Source organism: Lepisosteus oculatus, chromosome 11 (genome assembly GCF_040954835.1).
Source record: "Lepisosteus oculatus isolate fLepOcu1 chromosome 11, fLepOcu1.hap2, whole genome shotgun sequence".
Taxonomy (NCBI): Eukaryota; Metazoa; Chordata; class Actinopteri; order Semionotiformes; family Lepisosteidae; genus Lepisosteus; species Lepisosteus oculatus.
Window position 1 is genome coordinate 14,544,661 of NC_090706.1, and position 21,433 is coordinate 14,566,093.

General features: G+C 55.3%; 1 protein-coding gene across 1 annotated transcript in view; it reads right to left on the reverse strand.

The window, feature by feature from the left end:
• notch3 (notch receptor 3) overlaps nt 1-9,556 on the reverse strand; it is a 54,153-nt gene extending 44,597 nt beyond the window's left edge. The window contains exons 1-2 of the mRNA XM_069195746.1: nt 9,185-9,556; nt 6,148-6,214 (exon numbers count right to left, since the gene is read on the reverse strand). Coding sequence (XP_069051847.1) covers nt 6,148-6,214; nt 9,185-9,245 — 128 coding nt within the window. The 5' untranslated portion in view covers nt 9,246-9,556. The remainder of the gene's footprint in view (nt 1-6,147; nt 6,215-9,184) is intronic.
• Nucleotides 9,557-21,433: the final 11,877 nt, after the last annotated feature.

Here is a 21,433-nt window from a genome sequence, read left to right on the forward strand (position 1 = left end):
AAAAACCAACCCAACTACCTCCAGACACACACCAACAGGATCATCTGCTGTATCGTGCCAAGACTCTTGTTTGTCACAAAAGATGCACATCGCCTTGCAGATTCACGTGACCACATCCTCTCTGGACAGTGAGATTGTCTCACACCACTGTAATTATGCGCTTGTGACAATGCCCCAAAAATAGGCCTCTCTTTTGTTTCCTGCTCAAAGACCGCGTCTAGAAATTGACTAGAGAACAGCTGTGGTTGTTCCTCCTTTCCGAATCCACCAAGAACAGTACATCTGCGGCAGAGACCGGGCGATTGCTCAGAGTGCACCAGGAGGGCGAGCACACAGCGGGAAGTGTCCGTCTGCGGGACCCTGCTCCGAAGGGCAGAGACAGCCACTGCACCAGAAGTTCCTGGTCCCAGAGCAGAGAGCTGGGATGCTGGGAATGGACGGCGGCTCCAGAGTCCCAGGATCGGAGCTGGAGAGTGTGAAGCGAGGGCAAGTCTCCCTGGTGAGCCGGGTGACTTCCACAACCAGAAGACCCCTGCACCGCTGGCTGGGCAGCAACCCCGGAGCACGGAATATCCTGCAGCTGGTTTTCCGTTCCAGCTTGATTTCTGCTCCTCTTCCAGGTTTGCTCTTTTCTCCACTCCGGGAAACGGAGCATGTCCCAGGGCCCCACATCACACAACGCTCTCCCCTGCTCTGAGCCCCGGCGCTGGGCGCTGGCCGCTGGGCGGCCTTGATCCCAGAGGAGCTAACGAAGCAGTGTGTGTGTCCGTGCGTGAGTGAGAGAAGGAGGTCACACAGAGAAATGCAAGGCACTGAAACCACTCCTTTCCTTCTCCGGAGGGGAGAGGGAGGCGTGCGGAAGAGTTTAATGGGCCAGAACACAGGGATCATTCTTCGCCCGACAATGGCGCCTCTCCGCTCTCCCGCTGGAGAGGAGCCTCTCCAGGCCCAGCTGGCCAGCCGCTCCTCTCCTCTCGGCGCCTTTCACCCGAGCAGCGGGAGGTCGGGGCCGCGCTCTCCCGCCCGGAGAAAGACGCGCCCCGCCGCAGGGACAGCCCTCGGAAAGGGACGCCGGACCTGGACGGCCGTTCGGATGAAATATTCCAGAGCTTGTGGGTCCCCCCCAGCGGCTGCCTCCTGGGACCCCCGCTGGCGAAGAGCCCTGGGCCTGGAGATCACAGGGAGCCGAGGCGGGACTAGGAGAGGTGGTGGAACTGGAGCTGGGAAGCTCCGGGGGCAGGATCCGAGGGGAGTCATCGGCACGTTTTCCCAACACCCGCCGAGGCCAGAATCCCTGAACAGCCAAACAAGAGGGCCTGGAGGAGCAAGATCAATTCTGGGCAGCTACACCTTTAAATCCGAACTGCGCTGCCGGTACACCCTCTCTCCCCTGCCTCCGGACACCAGTGCCTGATTACACACTCATTCCCAAGAACAAAGCCCTTTTCCAGGGACAAAGGCTCTGGTTACCCGAGTGCCCCTCTCGCCACAGTCCCCTCTCGCTTTACAGACCAGTCCGGCAGCTTCTCCATGACTGTGTCTCTCTTGTTCCTGTGCAGGGGCATGACGTTCCCGATTCTGCTGGGTTTTTTTTTTTTAAAAGTACTCCCTTTCTTCCTTGTTGAGGCCTTGTTTGCTCCAAGCCCTCCTCCACGCCAGCGAGCACCCTGGGTACACTGGCTCTGCCACACCCCCGGGCGGCGACTGGAACTCAGAAAAGTGCCCCCCACAAACCCAGAGAGCTTCCTCCAGACAGCTCCCCTGCAGCGACTGGGCCCCTGCAGCTCTGCGCCAGCAGTCACAAGGCCATTACCCATTAACCCACCTGACTGCTAATAAACTTGCTGCCAGTGCTCGCTGGCCGCGCCTGCACACTCACTTCCCCGGCGGGGCGTGCCACAGCGCACACGGGCAGGTTACTGTTTAACCCGGGGGCCGGAGGGCCGGGCACGGTGCCGGAAGCCGCCTGGAAGGACTCTTGTCACCAGCTGTTCGCCCAGAGGTCGAAGGTTTTTCACAGGAGAGCTGCTCGTCTCCACGCAAGGAGCAGCGGGAGGCACGCACGCAAACGCTCCCCGGAGACTTCGGACCCGCTCGGAGCTCGATCCCGGAAGAACCGGGGCGCGATCCGCGCGGCTCTGAATCCGGCCCCCGTCTGCGTGGAAAAGTTTCCTCTTGTGCAGGGAAAAAAGATCTCACCCCCCTCCTCTCTCCTCCCCAACCCCCCTCAATGACAAACACCCTGCCTGCTTTCCTGCCCTTCGAACCCGGGCTTGTCAAGACACCAGCGCCCCCCCTCTTGCCACGCTGGTGCCACACACGCGTTGTAATAGCATGGCCTGGGGCAGTCTGTATGACAGTATCACTCCCTGCAGTCCTACCACTGCTCTCTCTGTGATTTCACCACGCTTACCTGTGCTTTTACTGCACGTCAGAGCACAGGCACAGAGCCCCGCCCGCGTCGGCCTGGCTCAGGTGCCGGACCCACCTGTGTGCTTGCTGGCAGGCGGCCCAGCCTCTACCTGCCCCCCTCTCCCCTGAGGCCCCGCCCCGCCACGCAGCCGCGGCCTGCAGGAACCCGGGGCCACGGGATCCGGTGTCCAGGGGTAGGGTTGCGAGACGGACAGACGGGAGGGAGGGAGGGAGGGGGCCGCCGCTCAAGGAAAAGAGAGAAACTCCGGAGAACAGCCAAGTGCAGCCTTGGAGAAGAGTGCAAAGGAAACTGGGAAACGTCCCTGAGAGGAAGCGGGCCGAAACCACGGCCAGATCTACACAGCTTTACCACTACAGTCACAGAGAGCAGGCCACCGGGCCCACCGAGCCCGTTCGGTAGTCAGTAGCTGCAGTGGTCCAAGGGTCTCTTCCTGTCATTTCTTGAAAGAAGCCAGGGTATCGGCTTCTACTGTCCTGGGTGGGGCGCTGGCTCTGTGGCTGGAAGGTGGCCGGTTTGTATCCTGCGGCCTGCAGGGGAATCCTACTCTGTTGGGCCCCTGAGCAAGGCCCTTAACCCAACTGCTCCAGGGGCGCCGTATAAATGGCTGACCCTGCGCTCTGACCTCCAGCTTCTCTCCCTGTCTGTGTGTCTCATGGAGAGCAAACTGGGGTATGCGGAAAGAAAAAAATCCTTACACAAGAACTTTTATATGACCGATAAAGTGATCTTATCTTAACATGTCTGGGCAGCTTGTTCCACACTCCCACTACCCTTTGTGTAAAGCAGTGTCCCGTCTCTGGGCCTGTATGCGTAATGTGTCTGAATCGGGTTCTTCTCCAGCAAAGGGGATCTGTCATGGCACTGGGGACAACACCCAAGGCTTTGCTGCTCCAGACTGAAATGTGCTCTCCAGTGCATCGCGGTAAAGCCAGGCAGAGATCGCCTACCCGTGCACGGTGTCGTTTCTTATCAGAGAGCTGAACAGTGTACGGTCCTGAGCAGGGAGAAGGTTTAGTGCCAGGACAGACAGAGAAAGAAGGAGGCACAGAGAGCATCCCGCCGATCCGAGCAGTGGACCCCAATGCTGCCTACAGACACACAGTGGGGTCACCTTCAGCCGGCTCCATCTGACCAGTTACAGGGAGTCTTGTCACAGTAGTGCGAAACCCTACGCTACCATAATCCAGATGCTCGTGGTGAAATTAGTGATTAGTGAAACGATTAGTGAAAGAGAAAATAGACAAGTTTAAATGCATCTGTGGGGAATTCTGAAATGGAGACGGACCTGTCTTTAGGTATCACAGAGCATAAACGATTACCCGCCACGTCTCCCTGCCCAACTACAGCCCCACTGTCTTCAGCTCTCAGCCACCTGGTCTCCCCCCTTTCCAGTGCAACCAGTATCAGCGTCTGCACCGAGCGTCTGCGTCAGGCCCTGCCTGTGCTGTGCGGGCTGCGGCGCTGGCCAACCCCGCAGGGGTGTCACAGGAGGCCCCCCTCACCGCTCGGAGCAGCCCCCCGCATCCTCAGCAACGCACCCCTTACGCCCGGGCAGGAGTAGCTCCAGCTGCTGAAGCCGCGCAGGGCCTGCGCAGCCGGCTGCAGCCCTGCGCAGAGGAAGCCATCTGCGCGCAGCAAGGGCAGACGGGGGCGGGCTCAGATCACGGCCACGCCGCTGCCCGTTCCCGATCGGCCCGGGGGGAGCTGGCCGGCTGCCCAGCGGAAGAGGGGCCGTCTGCGCGCACGGCTGCGAGGGGCCGTGGGGAAAGGCGGACACACACACCCCCCCCCGCAGCTGGAGGACAGCGGAGAGTGCTGATCGAGCCCCACTACTCGAGCCGCCGGGCTGCGCAGCCCCGGGACGTCTGGGAATCCGAGCTCCTGTCTGGAAGCCCAGCGACCGAAGCTCCTTCAGCAGGAGAGAAGAGCTCAACAAAGTCATTCTCTCAACAGGAGCTCATCCACGCCCCAGCACTGCCTTCGCCACAGCAGGCACCCCAGCCACAGGCCTGCGCTTATAACTCACTTATTAACCCTCTGTGGCCTGGACTTCCGCCCAGACACACATCTGGATCCCTGCGCACCGGGACCTTCGGGGGGGAGTGGGACCCCACCCGACTTCTCCAGGTCCCGACGGGCTATGACGGGCTGCCTGGCTGCTCCTGGGGAGGTCTGGGGGTCCCCATGGCTGTACTGCTGGGGAGCGTGAGCACTGCCGGGCTGCTCTTGGGGAGCTGACTGCCTGCAGGCAGCTGAGGTCTGGGGGTCCCCCCCCCCGCAACGCTACCCTTTCCGGCCCACACCACCGCACCTGAGAGCCCCCCGTCTGCGGGGCGTGGGAGGGGGAGCAGGCAGCAGAACCCGGCCGGTCAAGGGGAGGGGGAAGAAGACAGGAACGAAAAGGAGCTGTCCTGATGCCTACAGCTTTGTGGGAAAAAGTCCCACTTACATCAATTCAACGCTTATGTCATGAGACCAATGTGGTGGGATAAAACAGAACAGGTCATTATAAATGCGGTTGTGACCCCCGCAGTTGCTAAATTGCTGCTTTTCAAGCCATAAATTAGAGGTTATTTCTTTTGGCTTTTTTTTTTACAGTTTTGACCTTGGGGTTCAGAATACCCCAACGCCGAGAAGGTGCTCTCAAGATCGGCGCAGCGGTGGACCCGGGCGCTGCGTCACCCGTCACCCCCCGCGCGCGCGCGCGCGTTCGCTCAGGTGAGCCGTCACCTGCGCCAGGCGCGAGCTGCTCTCGCCCTCCGCGCACGGGCCAGGGACCGCCGTTTGACTCGTGAGATTCTTTCCCACGCGACTGTAGCTATTCTATTGTACTGGGTTGGAGCGCGAGAAGGGGGTGGCAGTCTACCCGGGGCAGTCACGTGGAAAGCACGTCTCTCCGGTGGCGGGAAACGACAGGGAGAGAAAAAAACCAGCCCGGGGCCTCGCTCACGGATAGACGGGCCACGCGATGAAAGAGCACGACACGAGCCTCCCGAGAGATCCGGGGGCTCTGTCTCCGGCGTGCTTACTAAGTTGCAGAACAATGCGCCGTCTCTGCCCCGAACAGGTGCGACAGGACGGGGCGGCGAGACGGGCCCGAACCCGTCCCGGCTCTGACCTCTTTGGCTGGCTTAGTCTACGTTTCGTTCGCTTTTGAAGACTTCTCACTGGATCGCCGAAGGGCACGTCCTGAGCTCACCGCCCACTTTCCCCTGCTCGCCACCAGCCACTTCGCTTCCAGTGTATATCCTCCAATTTCCCAAACCAGTGAGTACAGACATTTCCTTCACGCCCGGAATCGCCAAAGCGCGATTTTAAAATCCCCCCAGCACGTCGCAAACACGCCCACTAAAGAGGACCGATATCTGTTCGATAAGGCCGATAAGTGCACAGAGACCCTGAATTCAGTAGCCTAACGCCATCCGTACTGCACAGGCTGCAACCAGGCCTGGCTCCCTCACGCAAGAGCACTCGAAAGAACCGACATCCAGAACAGCTGACGAGACCCGCTGCAAGGACAACACATATTTCAACATATTTTCACCGGTGTCTTAACGTACAGCTCTAAACAAATAAAACACAAACAGCACAGAAAAACTTCGAAACGAAATCGACACCCCCGTTTTTTTCCACACCAGCCCCCAGGAGAAACGCGCGTCACGGAGAAGACCTGAAGAATCTCCCCGAAACAGCGAGTTGTTAAAAACACTTACATGCAGATGGAGCGTTTGTCCTCGCACCTTCCCCCGTTCTCGCACGGCACGTCCGGGCAGCTCAGACCTGCGTGGGGGAGAGAGACACGAGAGACACGCGTGAGACCGGCGCGCGCTGCGAGTCCACCGACCCTCAGCGCGCGTCCTCACGGCACGGAGTGGGAGTGGGGAGTGGGCGGGTGTGTGGGGCACCTTGAAATGGTACAGATTAAAAACACCCGGCAGGTGCTGCTCGCCCACCGGGCGAATTCGGCGCCGCGATTTCCGAGACGAGCGCCTGACAGCCCGTCATTTCGCCCGAATGGAAGAACACGAAGGGTTTTCAGGTGAACGCGACTCGCAGACTGTCGGGGGACACGGGCTTGGGGCAACTGGACATCTGATAGCGACATGTGAACGGACGAGCATTCGCCTTAATTCCGATCCTCTCGGGCACACCTTCATCTCATACTGGTCCAGCGGCCACATTCGCGAGGAAATGTCATTCACACCTTTCGCTGCTTTATCGATAATCCCATCGCCCTTATCACTGGGAGTGAATATCTCCCGTCCGTCACAGCTCCACGCGCGGATCTGACGAGCCCCACCCCACGCCGCGCGGTCGAAGTCCTTCCAGTTTGGCGGTTTGAAAATACGAGTCTCGTCTCTCTCTTTTTTTTTACTCCGGAGGTCCCGACCGACCGGTTTTAAATAACAACAAAAACAAGCCGTCGCCTCACGGAAAAAAAAGTGTGTGGAGTGTTGTGATTTTTTTTTCGCAATTCCTGATAATCACTGTAGTTTACCAAGACACACAGTTATGTTTACCAACTGGGCGAGAGAGGAGATAAGCATTTTATCTCTGAGCCGTGTCCATATCAAACTTCCCTGTACCTGGGTAAACAGGCTCCGTGATTGAAGTCAGCTGGAGACATGGCAGCCCTGTGATTGATCGTCTTTAGCGTTCAGAAACTGTGTACCAGTACATTTCAGGGGCAAATCGTCACGACTTCGACGACAAATCGGATTTTAATCTCAGAATGGTACCCCATTTATTTAGTCCGCCTGATGTTTTAATTAAAAAAACGTAAATCTTGCTGCTTCTTTTGTTTTTACTGGAGCACTTTGGGATGAATCATTTGTTCTGGAATACAACAGCAGCGTCTCAACAAGGGCTTGAACCCACAACCTTCCGGTTGTGAATCCGGAACCCCAACCGCAGCTGATACTGTAAGAAAAACCGCCGAGGCGTGGAGTTACAGTGGTTTCCGGATATATTCTTTATAGAATAACACCACGGCGAAAATAGCGTGAGGGTCGTTTACAAACCCGTTACTTTACGCTGCACTGAACTGATAAATTTTAATTAAGTACAGTCTTAAGAACACAAGGAGATTGGAAACGATAGGGGGGGCTTTTGGCCCATCGAATCCAGTCGTTTCTTGAGCGAAGCCAGGGTACCGGCTTCAACGCTGTGGCTGGGCGCCTTGTTACATCCCCCCACCACCCTTCGTGTAAAGAACGGCCTCCTGATTCCCCCCCCGCGTTTAAATGCAAGTCCACGCCGTTTCCCCTTCGTGTCCTCGGCGTCGCGCTGCACTGCTTTATTGCTTTACGAGGCGCTCGGTATCTGCAGGAGTCCACGCCGCGGTGCGAGGTGTGAACGAGCCCCGTCAGGCGCTCGCTCCAGCGCGGCGAAGTGACACTTCGTGTGGGCCGAAGGAGGACGGTTTCCCTCAGTGGCTAAGCCCACTGCAGGTCAGTTAAAACTCGCAGTCGTGCAGGGTGGGTGATTTCACTGCGAGGGCGACGCATGACCTGTGCAAAGATGCGAGGCGCGTCAAAGAACAATCCCACACTCATTAACGAGCGTCCCTTCCCCCACCCGAAAAAAAAACAGTTCAATTGTTGAAAAGCTCTTTGTCCGCAAGGAGGGGGTCACTACCCGCTATAGCGACCCCCCACCCCCCCACGACAAACACACAAGCGTAACACCCCCCTCCTCCCGACTCTTAATTATTTCAACTGCAACTCTTCCATTCGCAACTTTGCAGAACGCAACTGAGCTTTTTTATATATCTTTTTTAAAAAAGGGCTAAAATGAAAACTCCTGCCGCCGAGCGAAGAGGCGCCTCGGTTTAAAAGGCAGCCGAGCGTGCTCCAGAGAGCTCCCGGGGGCCGTCGTGCGGTGGATATGTCACAGCTCCTCCGGGCGGCTTGGTGCCTCGCTCAATGCTTTTCTCACGGTGCTGCTCAGCCTGTTACAGAATTACACTCCGCGCTTCAACCCCGCCGTCTGACGAGAGGAGGGCGGCCAACTAGGAGACAGATGCTGGAGTAGCGAAACCGACTGAAATACCGTCACCCCCTCTCCCTCACACACACACACACCACGGAGAGCTGCAGAAAGAGCTTTTTTTGGTCACCTTTGTGAAAAGAATGCACCATCACATGTGGAGTAGGGAGCACTTAGAAACCCCAGTTCCCAGGAAAATACTTCTGTGCGTAAAGTTCTCATCAGATTCCCACGGGGCATCAGCGCCAGTACCTTAACCCCTCCGCGTTTCTCACGGCAGATAAAGAGGCTTCACTCGTGCATTCCCTAAAACTTCAACGGCGGCGACCGTAATCTCAGTCGGCGTCACGCGAGAAACTTAAAAAGAGTAACATTAATGCCACAAAGTGCTGATTGAGGACCAAAAAAAAGAGATCAAGGCTTTAGACGGGCGTTATGCGCTTCAAGGAAATCGAGCCCCGAATAAACAGAAAACAGCACCTCCGTGCCAGACTCTGCTAGCGGCTGCCCCCTGTACCCCAGCGGCGCGGGGCACCGCTGCCAGCGCCCAGCGCGGGCACGGGCACGGGCTGCCCTGGTGCAACAGGTTAACGCACACGAGCACAGGCGAGCCCTTCCGCGCTCGAGGATCACCCACACGAGCACAAGCCTTGGCGTCTACACCGAGCTCAGAGAGATGATCGCGCCGCTTGTCACTACTAACGATCAAACAAGAGCAAAACTTTTCAAAAGCATAATACTGGACTGTTTGCGACGTGTTACCTTCGCAGTCTTGACACAGGTGTAAAATCCACAGAAATATCCAAATACTGTAAGTCCCCATTCCTTAAGACGCGTGTTCAAAGCAGCTCTTCTCTTAAAAGTGTTATAATTCATCCATTAAAATGCATGCCCAGAGCATAAGCGTTCCAAGAAATCACGTTGTGAAGCGGAGCGACATAAAGTTGATTTTTTTTTAATGTATAGATTTTTAAAAATCTCAACGGCGAAGGCGAAGAAATGAAGACGACTCGTATATTCCGTGTTCTCCTCTTTCCCAGCAGCGGAGGAGAAGCCTGCCCTCCGTCGCTCCGAACCTCTGAAGAAACTTTGAAAAACTTTTTTTTTTTCCTCTAGTTTACTTCAGGTCCGGAGCAAGTGGAGTATTACTCCGCCCCCTCTCCCTCCCCACAAGTCGCGAAAGGACGGCTCCTTCCGCCCGGAGCCCGAGCTCGGCGATCCCCCAGCGGCAGGCACGGAGCGGAGAGCGGGCGGACAAATCGTCTAAAACTGTCTTCGGTTGTGGAGGCTGATTGATAGCCTCTTCCCTTTTCATTTGGTAGGAATGCATTCACGGGTTTTTTTTCTTTCCACAAGAGTTTGATCCATGTAAAAAAAAAAACACTTTTGGGGTAGGGACTATATTCTCATGGTGGAGACGCGATGGGTTCGCATCCCTTTGGCAGTTAATTCCGAGAGAGGGCTCAGAATAATTAATTCCGTCTCCAGAGACCAGCGAGGAATTTCTAAAACCTCGGACCAATGGAATTAAACTAGGCCTTAGGGAAGCCGACATGCAAATACAGTCAGTTGAACCCCCAGACACATACAAAGAAGGGGGCTGGTAGTCTGTTATAAACTCTGGGACATCATCCTTCCTTATTTTAAGACGATTGAAACTTTTCGGGTGTGCACTTCGGCGTTCGAAAAAAAAACCGACATTTGCTCCGCTTTCCCCTACCCAGAAGAAAACAGACCTCCTCTCTTTATTCAACACGTTGAACAGATCAGAAGAAAAGTGAAAGAGTTTTTTTCTGAACGTCTCTGCCTGTTCGTGTGCATGCCCTAATTCCGAGTGTAGAGGTAGGGGTCACAGCGACGGCGCAACAGGAATACACTCATTACGGAATGTGTAGTTTACATGTAAACCGTTTATTCAATAAATAAAAAGATGAAAGGAACTTCTGTGTGACAGATAAAAGACGGGAAAAAACGGGACTGTCCTGAAAAAGACTTCTGTGATGACGTCAGAACAGGGGCCCAGACTCAAGTTTGATATGTCCTGTCTGAAGAACAGGCCCGTCTAGTTCAAACTCAATGGAACCGCAATTTAACTCTTCTCCATGCTGTGCATAACTTAGTAGACACACTGGATATAGTGTGGGGTGTATATGGAGACACAGTGGATATAGTGTGGGGTGTATATGGAGACACAGTGGATATAGTGTGGGGTGTATATGGAGACACAGTGGATATAGTGTGGGGTGTATATGGAGACACAGTGGATATAGTGTGGGGTGTATATGGAGACACAGTGGATATAGTGTGGGGTGTATATGGAGACACAGTGGATATAGTGTGGGGTGTATATGGAGACACAGTGGATATAGTGTGGGGTGTATATGGAGACAGTGGATACAGTGTGTGGGGTGTATATGGAGACACAGTGGATACAGTGTGTGGGGTGTATATGGAGACACAGTGGATACAGTGTGTGGGGTGTATATGGAGACACAGTGGATACAGTGTGTGGGGTGTATATGGAGACACAGTGGATACAGTGTGTGGGGTGTATATGGAGACACAGTGGATACAGTGTGTGGGGTGTATATGGAGACACAGTGGATACAGTGTGTGGGGTGTATATGGAGACACAGTGGATACAGTGTGTGGGGTGTATATGGAGACACAGTGGATACAGTGTGGGGTGTATATGGAGACACAGTGGATACAGTGTGTGGGGTGTATATGGAGACAGTGGATACAGTGTGTGGGGTGTATATGGAGACACAGTGGATACAGTGTGGGGTGTATATGGAGACACAGTGGATACAGTGTGTGGGGTGTATATGGAGACACAGTGGATACAGTGTGTGGGGTGTATATGGAGACACAGTGGATACAGTGTGGGGTGTATATGGAGACACAGTGGATATAGTGTGGGGTGTATATGGAGACACAGTGGATACAGTGTGTGGGGTGTATATGGAGACACAGTGGATACAGTGTGTGGGGTGTATATGGAGACACAGTGGATATAGTGTGTGGGGTGTATATGGAGACACACTGGATACAGTGTGTGGGGTGTATAGGGAGACACAGTGGATATAGTGTGTGGGGTGTATAAGGAGATGCAGTGGATACAGTGTGTGGGGTGTATAAGGAGATGCAGTGGATATAGTGACCCCTTGACACACCCCTTGAACTGAGGGCTGCCTTACTCTTCACCTGGGCCTCGGCAAATACCAGGACCCAATTCCCTCCACCCATCCAGCCATTTTCTAACCAGTTTATCCAGTAGAGGGTCTGGGGGAGCCAGAGCTTATTGCAACAAGCAACGGACAGAAGGCAAGGTACACCCTGGACAGAAGGCCAGTCCACCACCGGACACACACGGACACAGAGACACTCCCAGCAAGGCCAGTTAACCAGCCAGCATGTCTTTGGACTGTGGGAGCAAACCCACACAAACATGGGAGAACATACAAACTCCACACAGATAGCACCCCAGGAACTACTGCGCCACCATAAAATCTGTGTGGCAGAAATGGGTTTAACCCTGGGGCAGCTGACCAACACCGCATGACACAGAACCACACCGAGCGGAGCAAAATAAGCCGGAATCCATGTGTTCTTTCTTTTTAATTTACGCCACTGTAGACAATGGGCACATATTTCAGCTTAAGTTTCTTAATGTAGCATGAACACCACAACTACAGGAACCATTTTATTTCGGTTCTGTTTTTTTACATTTATCTTATATGGTCGTCGTTTCCAATGACTCAGAGTTTCAGGTCTTTCCCAGAATGAAACAGTTTGTAAGTAGCCCTCTAACGTGCACCCCTGTATGCCCAGCATGGAATGAACCTCTGCCTGACACCTCACCTGCATACATGCACGGGGACCTGCAAAGGTGTGTTAGCTAAGGTCCCATTGTGAGCGCGTTTCTCTGCACAGCGCGCTTTCATTTCCAGACCACCCTGCGAGAGCAGCGCCACGCAGGTGCCACAGGCCGGCGCCGAGCTGCTGCGGGCTGTGGTTCTGTTCTCTCCGGGCCGGCAGGCTGCAGCCCGGACCCCTGACTCAGGCCTGTAGCCTACGTGGGCCTGCAGTATCCCCTCGCCAAGCGCTTCCTGATCCGGACAAGAGGTGTGAGCACCGCCTCTTGACCGAACCTCCGGATTGAGCCGCTTCTGTGTGCCATTAAGAGGGGGTTAACAGTAACGTCTGCAGTCGCACCCCGCCCTGTACCCCCGAGTCACCCCAGAGTTCATACACTATCTCAACCCCGAGCAGATGCGACAGGATTGAGTATGGGGATTCCCTAGTCCTAGGTGTTCACGTTGTGCAGCTGAGCCACGGTAACCCTGCGTTTGCTAATCTAGCTGTTCAAAGTGGGTAATCACCCCAGGCCAGGTCTGGTAATCGACGTGGAGCAAGAAGATTTGTGAATTACAGCTGACGGCTGTCCGGAACCCGCCTTTCTCCTGCCTTCTGCCCTGCACACAGGAGCTGTAGCGTGGTTTTGCAGGGAGTTTGCTTGTTCCTGTACGGGTGAACTGGGCATCTCCTCACAGTGCGAGTCACTGCCGCGCTCTCTCCGGGCAGAGACACGCACACACAGTGAGAGCCGCGGCAGTCCTCCGTCAGAGCCTGGCCCTGTCGCTTAGGGAGACAATGGCTCCACATCTGAATGAAAAAGAGGGTCTCCGTTTTACAGTGTCTCTCCGTAGGGGGGCTGCGAGAGCGGAGGAGCGGCGACCCCCCTCCCCAGTCTTCCTGTCCGCGCTAAACCACACGCATCCGTGCACAAAATGTAAACCCACTCTGCGCTATTGTGGGGCCACAAACCGCTGAGGGATTCATGCAAATATGCTGCAAGACCCCCCCAGCGTTCTCACAGGAAAATACCTGAAGGAAAGGCGCAGTGTGCTTGCAGGAGTCTGGAAGGAGGCGTTTCTGGTAGAATGGTGCAGAATGAATCTGTGTGTATGTGCGGATTTTGTTTTTTTTGGGGGGAGGGGGGTACAGTACCAGCATGTGTCCGAATCAGTGCAGCCTCGCGATGTCGCCCAGATTTAATGAAGGCAATTGTGCTGCGCGCTCCAGCACCTTCAAGCAACGCGTCCCGCAGGTTGCTCCGGGTTTTTCCTCCGCGCGTGGCTTGCACTCGCTCTGCCGGGGCGAGGCAGACAGCCGCGGGCCGTGGTAACGCGCCAGCCCCCCCCGGTGCTCGTGCCCACTACGCCACCGGTGGCGAGAGGCGGGACTGCGTGCGTCTGCCTCGCGACTTCTGACTCGTCACTTCGCATTTCATTTGTCAGAAGGTGATCTGGGTGTCTGATTAACACCCAGTTAGTATTGGCAGCAAACAGGTCTAGCGCATCTCCTTATGCCCCCAGCGTGTGCTTCCCACTAGTGTGTGTGGACTGGTGGGTGTGGGCTCACAATCCGCCAGGAGACTGAATCTGTATTGGCCATTTCTGCACAGACCCGACCAATTGACATCCCCGCACACACAGGATTAGTAAAGAAATCAACACAACCAGTCGGTTCCTCACAAAACAAGACAGCCGTCCCCTTTTGAAATTGCGGTGTGCAGTTTGTGCAGGGAGGACAAAGAGGGAAGAGAGTCTCAGTGAGGGCAGCCGTCCTGCACAGCCGGGCCCGGAGTTTTCCTGGCCCCTGCGCGCCGCTCGGGCTGGAGAGCGACAGTGTCTCCCTGTCACTCTGTGGTTAGGGCTTGGCTCCGCTCCAGAGAGAGACACCGAGAGTGCAGGCAGAAACACGCACCGCGACAAGAGCCGACCTGGGCCGGGCCGGGCCGGACCCGGCCCCTGCCTCCTTCTGCATCCATCATTGTTCAGCGGAGACCGGCGGAGAGCCCCGCAGACTGCACCCCGGGGCGAGAGGGACCGGGGTGCTGTCCGGGAGCTCGGCCTTCAGCATATCAGAGCACTTAGGAGTCGCAGGGGGTCACCCCCATGGTCAGGACCCTCGTGAGCCATGGGGTGTGGGGGCGTCGGCCCCTCCAAACTGCTCCGCCGCAGGCGTGAAGGGGATCTGGGGGTGACCTTTGATAGGGGCTGGATCACAGCTCTCTCCAATATCGGGGTCCCCTCAGGCTGCAGCTGATTCGCCAAATAGGGGCGCAGGAGGAGTGACAAGAAATGGACACCCGCCTGTCTGCACTGTCGTCCCCTCCAGCAGGGCCGGACCAAGAGCTGCTGCCCACCCTGCCCAGTGTGAGGACCCCCCCAGTGACCCGCCGGCAGCTGGGTGGGCTCAGTCATGGGCTCGCCCTTCAGCTCCACACCCTCACGAGCAGCGAATTCGGGGTTCATTCATGGCTTCTATCAGAGGAGCCCCCACTTCCCGTCCTGGGATGAGCCCTGCACCTGGGGGTTTGCTCTAGCTGTGACCCTGAGCTGGATAAAGCAGTGAGAAGACGACTGATGTCTGAACAGGAGAAGAGCTCCACACAAACTGGATCACAGGGAAACTCTCTGATGTAGGGATCCCCAACCCTGGACCAGGAGCCCCAGTCCAGTCAGTCCAGGGGTCTCTAGCTCTGGTCCTGGAGAGCCCCAGTCCAGGGGTCTCTAGCTCTGGTCCTGGGGAGCCCCAGTCCAGTCAGTCCAGGGGTCTCTAGCTGGTCCTGGGGAGCCCCACTCCAGCAGGTTTTGTACGTCACCTTAAAATCATCAATTTCCAAACATATGGAACAGTTCCAGCGTGATTTAATTGTGCGATTGTATAGGCGGTTTGTCCGGGAGTCGTACGCCTTTCAAACCAGCAGCTAACGCTCAACAAGAAGCTCAGGCTTGGCAGTGACATGTTCATGGCAGAACGAGACGCACCGCATTCCCTTTCATTCCAGAGCACGCTTCGCGGCTGCAGCGGGACTTTAAACACCGCTTAAGTGAACAACAAAGCAAAGGCAGGTGACTTTAATTTAGCAATTAGCTGCTGGTTGTTCAGCAGCGGGTGAAAGGGCCCGGGAGGGCGGTAGTCCTTCAGTGCTCGCCTCTCCAGAGTGCCCCGGGACGAGCCCCGGTTGCGCTGTCCTGTCCTGCCGCGGAAGAGCCGTTCTCATCCCGGGAGGCCGGGCTGGTGTACAGCGCTGCTGATGCTGCTTTCCAGGCGTTTTGATGCTAATTCTCCGCTCGTTCCTATTCAGAGTGTTTTTTAGGCAGCACATACGATGAATGCCTCAGTCTGTAAAAACTCCAGCTTCAGATACGTTTGTAATTGTTGATGATGCGGCCGGGAAGGTGTCCAGTACAGGGTTCTCCGGCCAGGAGCCCCACACGCGACTCGCTCGCCCTAGCGCGCGTATTCGCGCTCTCGCCCCGGGGGTAAGACATTAAGGAAAGGAAATCTTTTTCGCTTTCGAATTTATAAAAGGGGAGGGGGTTGAGGGGGAAGGCAGCTCCGCAGCAGACAGGACTTGAAAAGAGCCTCTGGCGAGAGAGGGGACTCGAGTCCTCCTGGGGGCCCCGGTGTCACCGGAGACAAAAGACCGTCTATCAGTCTTCCATTGACGGCGCCGCGCGGGGCAAACGGGGAAGCCATTCTCGGAGAATAGGCGATTGTCCGGGATGACTTAACCCCCTCCCATCCCAGTCCCTTACCGAAAAAAAAAAGATGCATGCTTTGGAGAAGACAAATGAGTCTGTCTCCCCCCACCCCCCAAATCGTGCGCCCCCCAGCAGTGTCGTCCGTGATTGGAAAGCGGGCTAGATTCTTAGCGGAAAAGCAGCAGAGGGAGACGGGTGACCCCCTCGGTCCCTTTTTAACTATTTTAACCATCTTCTCAAAGGGACTGGCGACAGGAAATGTGTAAGAGCCGGCTTACCAGAGCAGGTGACGTCACCGCCCTTCCAGGACCACAGCCCCTGGGCTGTAGAGAGATCTCTCTTTAGCTCACCGGGCTGGGTCCCTGTTGAGTGACGCGGGAGTCCCGGGTTCGAGCCCCCGACGGTGGGGGGCCGACCTATTGCGGCAAGGGCGCCCGCCTGAGTCCCCGTTGCGTTACAATATATTCAAAAAAACAAAGCACTCGCACGCGGCGGAGAAGCTCGGAGTCCCGGGTTCGAACGCCGCTGCTCGCTGATGTTAATTGACGAATCTGAAGACAAAGTTCGAGGACGTAATCTGCGCGCCGGCGCTTTGAAGTCCGATCACGTACGCGCAGCTCGTGAGCGCGCCCGAGGGGCCGGGGGGTAGGGGCATCTCAGCCTCGGCAGCGGGTTCGAGCAGCGCAAACACAGCGGCCAGCGCTTTCCCGACGATTCCTGAGGCACCCCCAGAGTGAGGGGATCCCCTGGGGCTCACACCCTGCGCCTATACGTCAGGCTCCAGCTCAGCCAGCGCAGTTCCTAACCCCTGCTTCAGCTGACATGAAAAGCATGAGTAATCAGAGAGACGTTTGAAACCTGCTTTTAGTACTTTCCGCCAGTCCCAAGTCCATTTCAAGCGCCTTGGGTTTACTGCTTTGAAAGGTGCTGTATAAAGCAGTTTGTTTTGCTGTGCTGTAAAATTCGCTATAAAAACCTCAAGGCTGTGCCTTGGCGTGTCTGATGCACCCAGAGTTGCAGTGGCTTACAAAATGAGGAGGGTTTTGTCTTGCGCTCGAGTGCAAGTTCCCGTGTGTCTCATCAGGCTGCCTGAAATCCAACCCTCTGAGCTTGAGCAGCAGCAACAGACTCTCATTGTGAGAGCGCCTGAGTCATCCTCCCCACCTGTGTCTGCTCATCTGCAATCGGCCGCCCGGGAAGACAGAGAGACGCTCTGGGATGAGACAAGCGCTCGTCCCTAAAATCACAAACCTAATCCCAGCACTCCCACACCTGCCAGGACCAGAGCAGCTCCCGGTCTTACTGGGCGGGGGGGGGGCTCAGGAGAGCTGCAGCCCATCATGAGGAACAGACAGTGAGTCTGTCTCCCAGGGGTGATGTATGTTTTCTGTATCGTACGGAAATGTTGTGTTAACTGTTTCTGCTTTGGCAACACTGTAATTGTTACAGTTGGATTTTCAACTTCCTCGTGGACAGAAGGCGGCCGGTGTGACCAGGCCCTTGTTTGTCAGCCTGTCTGTGAATACTCACTCTAGTCCCCTTACAGCTTACCTCCAGGTCCCATCGCTCATGATGATGAGATCACGCACAGGAGGGAGGTGGATCGTTGGTATTGTGGTGTGCTAACAACACCCGTGGAGCAACATGCTGGAGGTGTGTCAACCACCCTTAAAACAGCGCAGACGTTCTCCAGAAGCCCTCCCTTAACTAATCAATGATATGGCTGTGAGTGTGGCGCAGTCCTTTATGTTTCTAGGAGTTATGATCTGTAATACCCTTTAGCGGGACATGAATATCACCAGCATTCCAAAGTAAGCACAGCAGAGAATACACTCCCCTACTGAAAAAACATTGTTGTCAGAATGACACATTCTGATGGTTTTACTGCCATTCCGACTATCTCTATAACTGTTTGGTTTGACAGTGCGTTTGCCTGCAGTGTGTTGCTAGCTCTGCAGAGAGAGTTGTTGGCTGTCATCTGCCCTCCATTGACAGTTTGTACAAATCCAGAGCAAAAAAGCAGGCAGGGAAGATTTCTGATGGCCCTTCCCACCCAGGCTAGCACCTGTTTCACAAACCTCCCTCAGGAAGACACTCCCGGTCTATTAAACCCAGAAGCACAGCTTCTTCCCTAGGGCTGTGTCTTTGCTTACCCAAGTTATGTGTGCAATTATGTGTCGTAATGATGTCTACTGCCTTGTTTGTGTGTGGTATATGGGGAATGGTCTAGCAGGATCAGGCACACCAGGGTATATTCCTTGTACATGAAATATACTTGATGAATAAAGAAGATTTTGATTCCGATTCCTCTGTCATGCTAATAAAGCTCTTTGAGGTTAAAATGACAGAGGAAGTCATGGAGACAGAGAAGTCAAGGAGAGAGAGGGAAGTCAGGGACAGAGGGAAATCGGGGACAGAGGGAAATCGGAGAGAGAGGGAATCAGGGAGAGAGAGAGGGAATCAGGGAGAGGGACAGAGGGAAGTCAGGAACAGATAGGAATCAGGGAGAGAGAGAGGGAATCAGGGAGAGACCGAGGGAAGTCAGGGACAGAGGGAAATCGAGGAGAGAGAGGAATCAGGGAGAGAGAGAGGGAATCAGGGAGAGAGGGAAGCTGGGACATATGCTTTGGCCATGCCAATGAAGCTTCTTGAATTGAATGGAAAGGGAAGTCAGGGAGAGAGAGAGGGAAGTCAAGGGGCTGCTGGAGGCTCTGCTGTTGGAAACTGGCTAATTGTGAGTCTGAAACAATAGCCCAAAGCCCAGAGCAAGCGCGCAGGTTAATTAAAGGCCTGCAGGCCGAGAGCTCAGCTGGAAGGAAAAGCTGCAGCCACACAGGTCCCCTCAGACTGGGGCTGGGAACCGGCCCGCCCCGCCCCCTCTCTGTTTACCCACCACTCTGCGGGGGCAAGGTTAGCCCTGCAGGGGGGCCTTCAAACGAGAAGAAGAAAGAGAGCAGGCCGGTGGAGCAGACAGGCGCTAACAGGATGTTGGATGTGATGACTTTAGCACTCCGGCGCGGTGATTTATGTGGGAACGGCAGCCTGCGGGACATGGTGAGCGCGAGAGAGGGATTAGACTGATCCTGATCCACACTGACCGGATTAACGCGATTCCCCCCCAAGGGCGCAGCTTCACGGCTTGTCACGACACAAAATAAAACCCCATGAGTGTTTATACCGTCTTCATTATCCCGCTCGGTCCTGTGTCTGAGGGTCATTAATTAGAGTGTCGCATCTCAGCGGGCTGTCCGGGGCTCTCACACACTGGAAACGGGCATCACTGCCGCTACTGTGCGCCTCCGTGGGAGACGGGGGCACGGTGGGTCTTGGGCGATTCTCAGAGACAGGAACGGGGATGCCCGTGTATGGGCAGGCAGGCACAGAGAGGCACCTGCGCAACTGAGGAGAACAATACTGTGGAATCGCCTGTCAGTGGCAAGGGGCTTCCAAAATACAGCACCGTGATACACGCGGAGGAAGAGGGGGCTGTTCTGTGTAAGACACCTGCCCGTCGCTCTGTGACTTGTTAGAGAGACCCCGTCAGGACTTATTTTCCGTCCCAGAGCCCACAGGCGTGGCTGGCACAGACGTCCAGCAAAAGCGTTTCAAAAATCAGTTGCTGGGAAACTACTACCAATATTGCAGACAACGAATGAGCAAGTCTGAGCCGGTGATGCTGCTGGCAGTGCACTGCTGACACTCAGCAACTTCAAGTCCCAGGGGGCTCCCAGTGCGCCCCGAGAGGAGAGCTGAACCCCGCACGTGCACAGCCCTTCCGATAACCTTGACCACCGCGAGCTACCAGTGTCCCGTCCCAGGGAAGAAAAATCCATCCACATTCCTCCTCCTGGAGATAAGGGATATCAACTCTCGTCTGTTCCGGGTTATTCTTGGAAAACACGTGGGATAAGATCTGCTGAGGAGGGGACACCGAGTTATTTTTCCAAGGATGCTAACTTTCCCATGATGATAATGAGAAAGAGAGGGGTGGAAGGGAGGGAAAAAACAGCAAAACATTTTGGGTTTTAAGGTATTTTAGGCCATTGTTGTGAGACATTGATTTCCCAAGTGACTGCAGGAAACCAGAGCCCCATCTGCTGCTGTGAAGGAGCCACCTGAAAGCCAGTTCATAAAGATATCAACCAGCATCAGACTGCCCTGTGAAGGAAGCTGAGATGCCACAGTGCCATGACTCTTCGTACATCTTGGGGTGGCCATGCCTGGTCTTGGGGAGTCACAATCCAGTAATCCAACGGGAGTGCTGGGTCACTCCACCATCATCAATTCCTAGACCACTGGGAACACATCACAAGCAGATCATTTCAGAATGAGAATCCCAAACCCCTGTGGCTCTCAGGCACCATTGCTGGCCTCTCCTGTCTTAAATGAGCCACTCAACTTGATAAATTGATCATAGTGAGTTCAGAGCCTTTTTAAGTGGATGCCATTAGCAGTACGATCTGCTAGACCTTGGCTATTCAAGGCCAGGGCTGTCCGTCCCTCCAACCACAGTGAGCTGGCCCACTGCGCAACACACCACTACTGCTTACACTTCCAGAAGAGACTACAAAAACGTCTTTCTTTCTTCACAGACGAAAGAATACAGAATCGAAACTAGAGTTGTTCTTGACAGAAGACAGGGGGCTAAACGCTCCTCTTCACATACTGGGATCTTTTGACTTGATTCCCAGAGAGAAGCACCAGCGTGGCCCCGTGTCCACCGGCCCAGTAACCTCTGTCAAAGCCCTCGACAGAGCTCCTCCTAGCAAATACCGCTGACAGACGGATCTCTCTCCCCACGGCGAGGAACGTGTTTGACTTTCTCAGAACCGGGGCTGAGAGGCATTAAAAACCCGACCGCGACAGAGCAAATAGAACGGCCTCGCAGAGGCTAGGGGGGAGGTAAGAGAAATGCCAGCGTGGATCTCGGTGGATACCGGAGCTTCACAGTCTCGCCCGACAGCCGGGGAGCCAGGACAGAGGAGACAGGAGGGAGGGATGCAGCGTTGGGAGTCTCGGCTCGATGAAGGTGTGAGGACAGGGGTTAGTCTCCTTTCCTCAGGGAAGCACGTTCAGGAGAGCAGATAAGCACCTGGAGAACAAGGCAGGTGCGAATAAATACCGCAGGGCTGTCAGAACACTAGAAGGTTTACAAACGAGAAGAGGCCCTAGGGCCCATCTAGCCCCTTTAGTAGCTAATGTATCAGAGGATTTCATTCTTGAAAGAAGCCAGGGTATCTCCTCTCACAGCAGGGCTTGGCGGCTTGTCCCACACTCCCACCACCCTCTGTGTAAAGAAGTGCTTCCTGTTCTTGGTTTCGAGTGCATTTCTGCAAAGCTGCTGCTTGTGTCCTCCGTGTGTCCCGCCTCGTTCACGGTGTTAGCAGAGCAAAGGGCGATCCTGGTTTCCGCAGGGCCACAGCCCCAGGCCAGCAGCCATCTTGTTCGGGCC